Source organism: Micromesistius poutassou (genome assembly GCF_964030765.1).
Source record: "Micromesistius poutassou genome assembly, chromosome: 14".
NCBI lineage: Eukaryota > Metazoa > Chordata > Actinopteri > Gadiformes > Gadidae > Micromesistius > Micromesistius poutassou.
This window is the reverse complement of record NC_140284.1, coordinates 17089854-17102790: the sequence shown is the minus strand read 5'-3', so window position 1 is coordinate 17102790 and position 12937 is coordinate 17089854. Positions and strand designations below refer to the sequence as shown.

The 12937-nt window shown below is 43.9% G+C and overlaps 1 protein-coding gene across 1 annotated transcript in view; it reads left to right on the top strand.

Moving 5' to 3' along the window:
* The window catches only part of LOC311358564 (low-density lipoprotein receptor-related protein 1B-like), a gene marked incomplete at its 3' end in the record, with an annotated part of 248406 nt that overhangs the window by 215431 nt on the left and 20038 nt on the right, over positions 1–12937 (top strand). Inside the window, 11 exon segments of the mRNA XM_084478639.1 lie at positions 923–1039; positions 2290–2396; positions 5481–5613; positions 6967–7073; positions 7629–7761; positions 8757–8879; positions 9069–9191; positions 10656–10799; positions 11158–11292; positions 12080–12199; positions 12455–12696. Of these exon segments, the coding sequence (XP_084334765.1) occupies positions 923–1039; positions 2290–2396; positions 5481–5613; positions 6967–7073; positions 7629–7761; positions 8757–8879; positions 9069–9191; positions 10656–10799; positions 11158–11292; positions 12080–12199; positions 12455–12696 (1484 nt within the window).

The window sequence follows — 12937 nt, the reverse complement described above, 5'->3', positions numbered from 1 at the left end:
AAGCCAGCGAGAGGCTGTCATCACAGAAGTGCTTGGGTCTGGAGTCTGGAGCCTTCCCCGCTCACTGCTAACTGCTTTAGGCCGCGGCGTGGGGCCTGACTCAGCCCTTCAGTGAAACGTTATTGTTGAGTTTTCTCTTCTGTTTGTTTGGGGAACGTTGAGATCTGAGAATTATTGAAGTAAGGGTTTATTGCGTTTCTTCAGGGGGGGGTCTTTTCCGCGGCGTCAGCTTGAATGAAGCGTTAATTAAATCTAAATGTAGTGCTATATGTATTTATGAAGCACGATGCAAATAGTGTAAATAGTTCCTCTAACTTAATTGATTTGGCAGATGTGCAAAGATATTTTATTACTTCATGCTGATTTCATGGCTCTCTTGGATTAAAGCACATACAGACAGTTGTGATACGCCATCAGATCTAGTGATGGCACTTTAAAATACGCTAAAACATACGGTAAAACGATAGGATTGGTTTTGTCCCCCTTCCACAACACTAAGCTTATCACTCTTATCACTGTTTTAAGAAAGGCTTGTGTCCTGCTTAGGTTTAAAACCGTTGTTTCTTGTGTCGATGGAGAAGTGTCCTTCTGCGTGAGGTATTTCACCTCGCAGCGCTTTAGCCTGGGGAGCGCGTTCGGAAACCGTGTATCAGACCTGCCTGGGGAAACCCTGCAGAAACCTTGGAGAAAAGGACGGCACATGCCATTAATATTCATGCGCTTTGAGGACGTTTTTGTTTTCATGTATTTATTTATTTGATTTTTTCCTTTCCTGTGTGTGTGTGTGTGTGTGTGTGTGTGTGTGTGTGTGTGTATACGTGTGTCTCTGGGTGTGTGTGTGTGTGTGTGTGTGTGTGTGTGTGTGTGTGTGTGTGTGTGTGTGGGTGTGCGTGCGTGCGCCTTTGCCCGCCTCCTGATGAAGATGAGAAGACCTGTGGCCCTCACGAGTTCCGCTGCGAGAACAACAACTGCATTCCGGACCACTGGCGCTGTGACAGCCAGAACGACTGCGGAGACAACTCAGACGAGCAGAACTGCAGTGAGTAGCCCCTTCTGCGCCCACGCCGCCGCCGCCGCCGCCGCCACCGCCACCGGGGTCGACGTATCCCTACGTTAGCGAGCGAGGGGGAGATTTCACCCTCCGCCCCCTTTTCCGTCACCCCCCCTGCACCCCTTCATGGTTCCGTAACACACGGCTGATCTTTCGAACGAAAAACACGTGACGCATCAGCCAGCCGGCGCACTTGTTTTCATACAAGAGAGATAACGTTGTGGCCCTGTGCCCTGGCTCTCTGGTAATGAGGATGTTTCCACTGAGGATGTGATAGCGTCGTCTTGGTGTGTGTGTGTGTGTGTGTATGTGTGTGTGTATGCGTGTGCGTGTGTTTTTTTGTTGTTGTGACCTTTTCTCCCGTTTCTGTAGAGATCACCCCGCACGGCTTCATCTACAATGCTTATAATTGAATCATCCATGCATCGAACCCCAGAAGAAAAAAAAAAGAATGTTCCCATAACTCGCTTTTATCTTTCTTCTCGGGTTCGCATGCTCTCTCAGGCCATGTGCGCGAGCATGCCCGCGACGGGCTGCTCCGCGCGGATCTGCTGAGTGTGCATCGCCCGTGTGATTTATTAGGTGCTTATTCCCGATACCTATTAATGTCACTTAAAATGCAAATAAAGGCCAGTCAAGTGTTGGACAAAGAATTAAGCAGGTGGGGCCCGGCCGACAGAAAAGGAAGTTGCAAATCAGATGGTGCTGCAAAGCCTGCTGGGAGCCTTCCTTTGAAGCACAGCTCATAACACACGTCCTGCGTTGGCTAACAACCCATGATAACAAGAGGAGGGCCCAGGCCCGCACCATCGGATGCAGCTGTTTAAATAAGTCTTAATGCCGTCCCGTGGGACCCACGCTCGCTCTAAATGGGTGCAATGGCACTTGCCAGATTTTTGGCTTTGGGGACCGCCCGGGCCCCTCCAGTGCAAGACTGGCTGTGCATGTATTTGCATGCTGAGCAGCCTCGCCAGTTAACTCCAATTCCAATGCAGAAACGACTCTAATTAGCCTACAAATTGTTGGTGGATTCTGAGCCCATTCTTGGGGGGGGGGGGGAGGTTTTATCCGGGGGAAACTAATCTACGGCGTCGATGCAAATTAGATTTTGTTTATGGTTTTTTTTTGGTTTTCTTTTACAGTCGAAATTATACTGGCGACATTTTACAGTTTAAGGAATGGCTGCCGTGGTGCTGCATCTTCATGGTTGTTGTTTTCATTGTGTTTCTCTAACTCAGAGCCAGTCACTTGTAATCACAAAGACTTTCCGTGTTCCAATGGAGACTGCATCTCCTCCCGCTTCCGGTGTGACGGAGACTACGACTGTGCGGATAACTCGGATGAGGTAACAGCGAGAAATTACCACATTATTGCTAAGCACTAAAGTCTTCATTCTTCCACTCGGATGTTTTGCTTTAATAAGCTGGCATGTTTTTAAAGAGCTATTGTGTGATACTTTGCAGCATTCAGAAAGGGAACCGCCTCAGTTTACCTGGTTGGTTTGGGAATGACTCATTGTCCTGCCATTGCTAAAAAAAAAAGCCTATTAGGTCTGCAGAAATACTATGTGTAATTATTACAATATGCCAAAAGGGTTACAAGCACAGAATGTACTCAATGACCTGCAAATGACTGATATAGGGCTTCAACCAACGTATTACTGGGTGGTTCTTTGTTGATGTAAGTTGCCCATGTATCTAGCGACCACATTACAATCGCTAAGTACCTTAACAGATATAATGCCCACGCTGTTAACAGATACTTCATCCATTTGTATTAGGCTTTGTTTGTGTAAGGACACACCCACACACCATGAAGGGTTCACGCTTTGTGGGCCTCTTGACAGACAATTCACCAGTAATACATTGTTATGAACAGTTTTGACATGCACAGGGTGTCTCATAATTTATAGGCTAACTTAAACATCCACTTGAATTCATTCATACAAACAAGTAGTAGCGCTGTGTAAATGTCAGCGAGATCTTGGATCTCATGAAACGGATTGAACTTGCCCTAAGCAGACTCTTCTCATAAAGTGACTTCCAGGTGAGACTCAGAACCATCTAAGCATGCAATCGATATTGGAGTGTCTGAAATCTTCGCTGGGCAGCCAAGTAACAAAGACAACCGCTGGGAAATGTGCAGAGCAGCTATAAGAATCAGAAACAAGGGTTAGCTTTTTAAAAGTAAAATATGTGTAGCAAAGTGCCTTCGAGAATAGTGCACTGCAACAAAGATATCTCTATATCTATATATATACTGTATACAGATACATACATATATCTATATACATATATACATATATATATCTATATACATATATACATATATGTATATATCTATACAGATATATACATATATCTATATACATATATATGACACATACAGCACAACAGCACAGGTAAACTATGCCGTTAATGGCTTGCACAAATAATTACATTCCTGCCGGTACATATGTTCTAACTGCTGCTATATATAAGTATTCCCATCTGTTAACTTTGCAATTACATACCTAATACATACACACATGCACTCAATTTATGTCTATGTGTCTTCTAACGTATTCATTGAACGATAATGATCGTATGCTCTTTGTCTTCCTATGCGCCAATTTACTAATTATCTCATGTTATGTTTAGGTTGATAAAACGTGCAGACACTGAATCATGCTGTGTTATTTGACATTCCATGGCGTCTGATTATTGTGTTGAGTGTTGCCTTATGTGAAACCGGTAATGTGTTAAATTATAAAAATGTAATGTATTTCACTCTAAATGATTCGAATTGGTTCATTTTCCACCTATAATGTTGACAGAATATTTGGAAATGAAAAGTATTTAAAGCAACCTATTTCCCGACCTCTAATAATGACCCCCATGGAGTTTTACAATTTCTCCCTGAACAGTTATGTTCTTCAATCACATTGAATGCCAACCATTATTGGGCAATTGCACAGCTCATTGGCTTGTCAATTGACGGTTCTGCTAATTCTGTGTGCATCACTCCAGTCTGCGTGTGGACCAATTTAAATACACTGCAGTTAAAGTCTAGTTTCCCATTCAGACCTGTTCACATATGAAATGAATAACGATTGAGCATGTCTGAGGTAAAAACCTTATTGTTGGTTGTGTTCAGCGGTAACTCAAATATTCTTTCTGACACATTTTTGGCTTAAAATATCAAATCGTCTTATATCTCTGTAGTCAATACTACATTAATTCGGGCCTCAGCTAGGGCCCAGTCTTGGGCTACCTGATAGAGCTACTTTGCTACTTTTCTCATCAAGCTCACTGATTATATTGCATTTTCTTGACAAAGACTCAATTTGGCTTTGAAGATGAGGCTCAGAAACACTCAGGAGACTGGAATGAAATAAACCACAAGAATATATATCTTTACTCGCAGGTCTGAGGCAAAATAATGTGTTTTAATATGACAAAGGAGGTTCCATCAAAAAGGTAGAAGAGACAAGCAGATTAAGGACTCCCGTGGCAATATTCTGAAATAACTATTGATGTGCTGCGTTGTTGATAGGATCATGTCAGAAAATCAATTCTTTCCTCTTTGGCATTTTACAATTAATATGCTAATACTATTCAAATAACACAAAAATAATTTGACAATGTTTTTTATATTCCTACATGTTGAATGTATCTGACATGACAATGTAAAAATGGGTTGTAGTGCTGTAATCCAGTGCTTAAGAAACCAATTGAATGATTTGAAGTGAAACTAAACGTAAATATGCCTTCATCATGCAAGGCATGAAAACATGTGGTTGTTCTTCCCACCAAATTTCCAAGGGATGAACTAATAATGAAAATCAGGCAGGTCCGTGGAAATGAATCACTGTAAGATGCATAATTCAAGGACGAAGATTTGTTATTACCGTTCATTATCGGGGCTAATTTATTGCTCTGTTAAGCATTTTCACACCAATTTTATATGAAATCCCCTTCTATGCATAACAATGCACTGCTCATTTACAATTTAATGTGCATCCCCTGCCAATCGTGGCTTTTTGGGTCAGTGATAGGATAGAAAGCGTGCCGTCTTGAATGGTTTCTGATTAGAAGTGGGATCATCTGCGGATCATCTACACCCAGTCATTGTATTTGTCTCGTGTTGTCATGAACAGAGACATGGGGTTTGTTGCTGCTTTTATTCTCTTTCCATACTTGAGTTTCTTGATGGTTCTTATATTTGAGCACCTCTAGAAGTTACATCAGAGGGGAAATATATATCAGTATTATTTTTTTTATATGGCACTTGAACATATACTATATACTGCCTGTAGCAACATATTTTCAATAGTTTTCAATAGTAATTATCTTGTGTAGTGTACCCAAGGTGGACAGAGTGTGCTGCGTTGAGGCTTCATGGAGATGTCCCTTTCTGAAGAGTGCTTTGTGCTGCCCTTTATTTACAGAAGGACTGCGAAGCGCGCTGTGCAGATGATCAGTTCCGCTGCCACAACAACCTGTGCATCTCACTCAAGTGGCTCTGTGACGGACAGGAGGACTGCAAGACTGGGGAGGACGAGAGGAACTGCCAGGAAACAGGTTTTTCCAAATAAAACAATCAAGTTTTTCAAAAAATAAAAAATGAGACGGGAAAGACGTTAGATATGGAGCATCTGAACGTCCACCGAAGAAAATGGTTCAAAGAAATATAAAAGCTCTGTAAAACAAAAACGAAAACCTTAGAGTTATCAAATGTGTATAATAGTCGTAGCCTGGAAATCCAGACCCACATCTAGAAAGCTGTAAGGTCTGGCAATGAGTAATGAAAATGGCCCAACTCGAGGGGCGGCACCAAGCGTGCATTCGAAAATATCACTGCATGCAATTGGATAACACTACGACCAGAAGAATACGTATCGGGTGACGTATCCAGTGCCCCATATGCTAAGCTACCAGCGGAGCTAACCGACAGATTAGACTCTTGCGGTATCCGGTCGGTAAAACAGCAAAAATGTCCTTCTTGCAAAGGAAAGCTTTGAGTGCCGTCTTCTGTTCCTCTTTTAGAGGAAAAGCCAAGTCTATCTATTTTATTGTAGCGGCCAAAGCAGTTTCAAACAACTGGTGTTCATCCGTAGCCATCTTGCAATGTTTACTGACTGATTCCTTCACAGCACTGTTGTCATCTGTTTAGCTCGCCTATATCAGATACACCGATGTGATTGGTTTATGTTCGGATCCAGGGGAACGGGGTAATGAGCATATTACTGATTCCCAGAGTGACTCGCTGAGCAAATTCAAACTGTGCTCTCGCGAGAGCTCTGGATTTCCAGGGTATAATAGTCCAGGGATTAAACACAAATGACAAGAAAAAAAAAAACAGGGTCTACTCGAAGCTTTTTTTTGTGTATCCATTTGTAAAAAGATTCATGTTTTTCAACCACAACCAATCGACTGACAATTAAAGGACCCCCTTCTGAAAAGTGTGGTGTAATAGAAGCAATAGAAGAAATAGAACAGCAACGCACAACGGCAACGCACAACGGCAACGCACAGCCGCGTCTGCGCCTCCCGAGCAGATGCTAGCGCTCGCCCTTGTTTTGTGGCGCTGAGTTGGCTTTGCAAGGCTGCTTGTTTCATCTGCTCTGCAGAGCTCCTGCCGTGATTATTTGCCACGTGCGTTAGCAAAGTGCTCCAGCAGCCGACTCCTAAAGCACTTCTTTCAGCAGCAGGTAGCGAGCCATGTGGTCCATCCGGCCCCGCCATATTTAGGAAGCTAACCGGTCCCTTGCATCAGCAACACCCAACGTTTAACCACTCTGAACACGTTATGCTCCTCGTTTTCAATGGCAGATGTTTCGGTGTTGGTGGTGGTCTCAGCAGGTCGAACGGGACGGGTTTGTGGGCGGCTTTGATGGTTTTTCGGTGGATCTTGATGTTATCTGTGGTCCACAGCGGTCCCGTCCTGCTCGCTCAACGAGTACGTGTGTGCCAGTGGGGGGTGTGTGTCGGCCAGCCTGCGCTGTGATGGACATGACAACTGTCTAGACGGCTCAGACGAGGTCAGTTTGCTGAGCTCTGCACGCTTTTTATTTATTTTTTTCCAACCATAGGCGTGAGTCCCTTTTCCATTTCTTTAACAATATTGAGCTTTCAAAAACAACATTCACAAGGCAATAAGTCTGCAAAAGGCGCATACAGATACTATAAAGGGCTAGATGTGGTCTAGTGGCATTTACAATTCTAATATGTTTACTTTCTGGCTCGCTATGTTCAAATGCAATATCGCATCATGACTGTATATTTGTATTTCATTGGTGAAGTTATTATGGTAAAGAGGTTGTATGCAGCACGTAACACGTGTCGATACATATTTCTCTCACATACATATGCCGTGGACAAAGCAAATCAAAGGCACTTTGTTCTTTCCTCGATGCATGTATTACTATTATTATAATACCTGTGCATGAGTCAGGAAGAACATTAGTCTGCATTGGGCCGTGGTTATTATCCCTCCATTAGTCAAGTTCCGACACATCATTTTTAACAAACCTTGAGCCCAGCGGCGAGGTTTAACATTTTTTGGGGTGAATCCTGTCTATGCTCTCTCTCCACAGACCGGCTGCGTGAAGGAGTGCAGAGAGGACGAGTTCCTGTGTCTGAACCGCGCCCACTGCATCCCGCGGCGCTGGCACTGCGACGACGTCTTCGACTGCGTGGACCACAGCGACGAGGAGAGCTGCAGCCAGGGTAGGCCGTCGTCACGGTGACCACAGCGACGAGGAGAGCCGCAGTCAGGGTAGGGCGTCGTCACGGTGACCACAGCGACGAGGAGAGCTGCAGTCAGGGTAGGGCGTCGTCACGGTGACCACAGCGACGAGGAGAGCCGCAGTCAGGGTAGGGCGTGTGGCCGTCGTCACGGTGACCAGAGGAGAGCTGCAGTCAGGGTAGGGCGTGTGGCCGTCGTCACGGTGACCACAGCGACGAGGAGAGCCGCAGGCAGGGTAGGGGGTCGTCACGGTGACCAGAGGAGAGCTGCAGTCAGGGTAGGGCGTGTGGCCATCGTCACGGTGACCAGAGGAGAGCTGCAGTCAGGGTAGGGCGTGTGGCCGTCGTCACGGTGACCAGAGGAGAGCTGCAGTCAGGGTAGGGCGTGTGGCCGTCGTCACGGTGACCAGAGGAGAGCTGCAGTCAGGGTAGGGCGTGTGGCCGTCGTCACGGTGACCAGAGGAGAGCTGCAGTCAGGGTAGGGGGTGTGGCCGTCGTCACGGTGACCACAGCGACGAGGAGAGCTGCAGTCAGGGTAGGGGGTCGTCACGGTGACCAGAGGAGAGCTGCAGTCAGGGTAGGGCGTGGGGGCGTCACGGTGCGCAACGTGTGGGCCTGATGCATGCTGGGACGCCTGAAGTATAACATGACACATCGGTTCATGGCTGAAAAGCTCACACAGAGTGTACTCTCTCTCTCTGCACACTCCTGCATCCTACGCGGAAGTCCGCTTATAAGTCCCATAGAAACGCGTAGCTATGGAGAAGAGGCAGCGGCGAGTAAGAGGTTGGAAATAGTGTTGTTCACATAACGCTGGAAGTAGACTTTTACTTTTACTGTGTGAGTTGGGGAGTTGCTTGGCGGTCTTGGCCAGGCAATAACGCCTGCCCATGGAAAGTATTATTGCCCGAGTCCCTATAGGTTAATAACCTCCCGGGATTAGATGAACCAACAGCAGCCATCTCTGTTATTACCAGGTGCCTTCTTCTGCCGCACTGATGAATTTGTCTGCAACAACACCTTATGCAAACTGCACGCGTGGGTGTGCGACGGCAAGGATGACTGCGGGGACAACTCGGATGAGGACCAAGACATGTGTGGTGGGTCCGCCTTCAAAGGCTTCCGATCAGACTATTGGTATACAATTGTTTTCCTTCATCATAAAGAACATGAATGAACACGGTCACAGTGTTGCATCCTCAAAGACGCTCGCGGTTCCCTCCGGAATGGATGGATTTTGGGAGGGAAAGGTGGTGGATGAAATGAAGACACAGGCTTTCTCTCCCCAGCCAAACACGAGTGCCCCCCCACCAGGCCGTTCCGTTGCCGCAACAACCGCGTGTGCCTGCGCACGGACCAGGCGTGCAACAAGGTGGACGACTGCGGAGACAACTCGGACGAGGAGGAGTGTGGTGAGCACCCGGCCACATGGTTCATCCCCTCCGCTGTCGGGACACGAGAGATACTAGTGTATACTAGTATAGTATAGATAGATGATAGATATTATAGATACTAGTGTATACTAGTATAGTATAGATAGATGATAGATACCATAGTATAGATAGATGATAGATACTATAGATACTAGTGTATACTAGTATAGTATAGATAGATGATAGATACCATAGTATAGATAGATGATAGATACTATAGATACTAGTGTATACTAGTATAGTATAGATAGATGATCGATACCATAGATACTAGTAGTATAGTATAGATAGATGATAGATATTATAGATACTAGTGTATACTAGTAGTATAGATAGATGATCGATACCATAGATACTAGTAGTATAGTTTAGATAGATGATAGATACCATAGATACTAGTAGTATAGTTTAGATAGATGATAGATACTATAGATACTAGTAGTATAGTTTAGATAGATGATAGATACTATAGATACTAGTAGTATAGTTTAGATAGATGATAGATACCATAGATACTAGTAGTATAGTATAGATAGATGATAGATACTAGTGTATACTAGTATAGTATAGATAGATGATCGATACCATAGATACTAGTAGTATAGTTTAGATAGATGATAGATACTATAGATACTAGTGTATACTAGTAGAGTATAGATAGATGATAGATACTATAGATACTAGTGTATACTAGTAGAGTATAGATAGATGATAGATACTATAGATACTAGTGTATACTAGTAGAGTATAGATAGATGATAGATACTATAGATCAGGGGTGGCCAAACTAAGGCCCGGGGGCCAAATGCGGCCCGTTGGTCTCTTTTAAGTGGCCCGCCATGAAATCTCTACATAAAATGTAATGTGGCCCATTCTTCTATGTACATTATACTCAGACAGTTAAAAGATTGCTCATAGATCTCAACAATTAAACAATTGGAATAATAGGATTGAGTACTATAGTATTATAGAATGCTTTGGCAATCAAAGGGGTTTTCTGGTCTACAAACACATGTTGCTCTTTCAGTTTTAACTGGTTGAAAACTGGCGAACTTGATTTTATATTGCCCCCTGACGTTCTCATTTTTTCTGTATGCGGCCCACAAGCAAAAAAGTTTGGCCACCCCTGCTATAGATACTAGTGTATACTAGTAGGGTATAGATAGATGATAGATACTATAGATTATAGTGTATACTAGTAGAGTATAGATAGATGATAGATACTATAGATACTAGTATAGAGACGATCCAGCATCTATTTGGTATTCTGATCCAGTGAATGTCCTAAAGTGAAAGTGGAGATAGCTTTTCTCTGGGGGTTGGGGTTGGGGTTGGTGGTGGTGGTGGGGGGGTTGTCAAAGAGGTGGTAAAGAACGCTATAGGGGGTTCACGTGCGTGGCGGACGGTGGCGTGAAACCCGAATGCGGCTGTGTTCCGAAGCAGAGGCGGTGCCCGGCAGACCGCGGCCGTGCGGCAAGACGGAGTTCACCTGCGGCAACCAGCGCTGCATCCCCGCCCAGCTGCAGTGCGACCTCTTCAACGATTGCGGAGGAGACAAGAGCTCGGACGAGCAGGAATGCAAAGCCCGTAAGTACCGCCCCCCCCCCCCTGCTGGCATGGGCGCACACTTCAAGGAAATCCCGCGAGCAGGGGGGGGGGGGCGAGATGAAAAGGGACGGAGCGGCACCATGCAGTTGATCAGGACCCTGAGTGAAATTGGCACTTTTTTGGCTGGGGGGGTTTGATCTGTTGTTTGGTTATTTATGGTAATTTATGTATCGCCTCCACGACTTGAGGTGTGTTCTGAGCTATATGAAAGGGGCTACGGCAAAGCTACGTGGCCCTCTTGGCTCCGTCGCACATCAAACATGAGTGCACAGCGGGTATCCAGAGTGCCGCCAGGAGTGATGGAGTCTAATCAAAGTCCTGTTCTTTTAACACCTAGTTTCCAACGGGGACGTATGTGGGAAGAAAACAAACCCATGCGGCGAGGATGCAATCTGTAATCAAACAAATGCTAATGGCGTTTGCCATTGTAAAGCGGGCTTCAAGAGGGACCAAACAACCAGCCAGTGCCAAGGTAGTGTATGCTCACATCGCTGTCTGCCTCGTTCCGCCATGCAAATAAGTTAAACCCAAACAGTGTTGTGAGCGTTGATGACACAGAAACCGCATTAGGCTGTGCCAAGGGTTCAACTGTGTTGTTCAGCGGTAGCCGGAAAGTCACGTTTTTAAAATGGCAAATTGTTCCCTGTTTTTTTGTGTATTTGCGAATTTTACCAACCCAGAAAACCCCAGAATGTAAGTTGCTCATATTTTTATTTTTTTTAAATTTAATTTTTATTTTTCCTTAATTTAGGTGAAGTCCCATTGAGATATTGAAATCTCTTTTACAAGGGAGCCAAACAATGTCGGCATCTGGCTTTCTGAATTTTCTGCATTTTCCACCACTTCTCATCCAGTGTCTCACAGAGAACGGGACACAGGCTGTTTGATTCTTCCATTAACCACTAGTAATGAAAGTTACTTCAAACTATGATCATACCACTTTTACCCTTTCATTTTAGGTGATGATAGTGGCACTTATTCAATCTAGCAATCCAGAGCCTGGTTACTGATTCACACTTAATGGGTTTGTGCGAGGAAACGGGAATATGCCATTTACAGTGCGGCAATGATGTCATTTCCTTTTTGGTCACAGGTCAAGGCCACCATTTATCAGGTTCAGAAATGAAAGAGGATTGAAGAATGATTAAAGCTGCACTGAGAGCTCAACTTTGAAGGAGGCAGGAGTTATTAGACTGTGTGTCTGAGAATAACTGCCAAAGTCCTGTCCTCATCTTTGCTTTCTTTTCCTTTTTTTCCAGAAATCAATGAGTGTCTCAAGTTTGATGCGTGTGCACACTATTGCACTAATACTAAAGGATCTTTTAAATGCACATGTGATCGGAACTATAAAGAGATCAATGGCAATTGTATAGCAAAAGGTAAGAACCCAAACTTTGCATTTCAAACAAATAATAATAAACAAATAAATTCATGAATTGTGTTAAATTAAGCTAAGATAATCAACATTGATATTCAAAAATATTATTTTCATAATTGAATAGTGTAATAGTGTTAATCATGTAGCATAGTCAAAGTTGATTGTATTGTTTGTGTGCTGTGATCAAACTGTTCAATACCCTCAATGGAATTGAGCCACTCTTCATTTTCTTTGCATATAAATAAACCATCGGCAGGACCGGAGGATCGAGTGCTCTACATTGCTAATGACACTGAAATCCGAAGTTTTGTGTATCCATTTAACCAGAGCCATGGACACAAAGTACTCACTCGCATCGAGGACAATGCACGCATTATTGGGATGGATGCACTGGTTCACCACCAAAAGTTTATCTGGGCTACACAGTTTAACCCTGGTGGACTTTTTTACAAAGAAACCCTAGACAGAAGTCAAACTAAATCTAATGTCAAAAACATTGTAAGTATATCCAAAGGTGTTGATGAATGACTTTTTTTTTCTAAGCAAGCACTTTTAATTGTTAGTTATTGTATAGGCCTAGATTGCCCTGAAACTGTTTTTGGTGCCTTGTTTGACTTGGAATGATTCCAATCTAGTTACATTAAGTAGTTATGATTTAATTTAATATATTGCTTGTTGAATAAATTATGATGATTATTTTTGTTTTGTTAAGCAATGGTTGAATTATTCAATCCCTTAT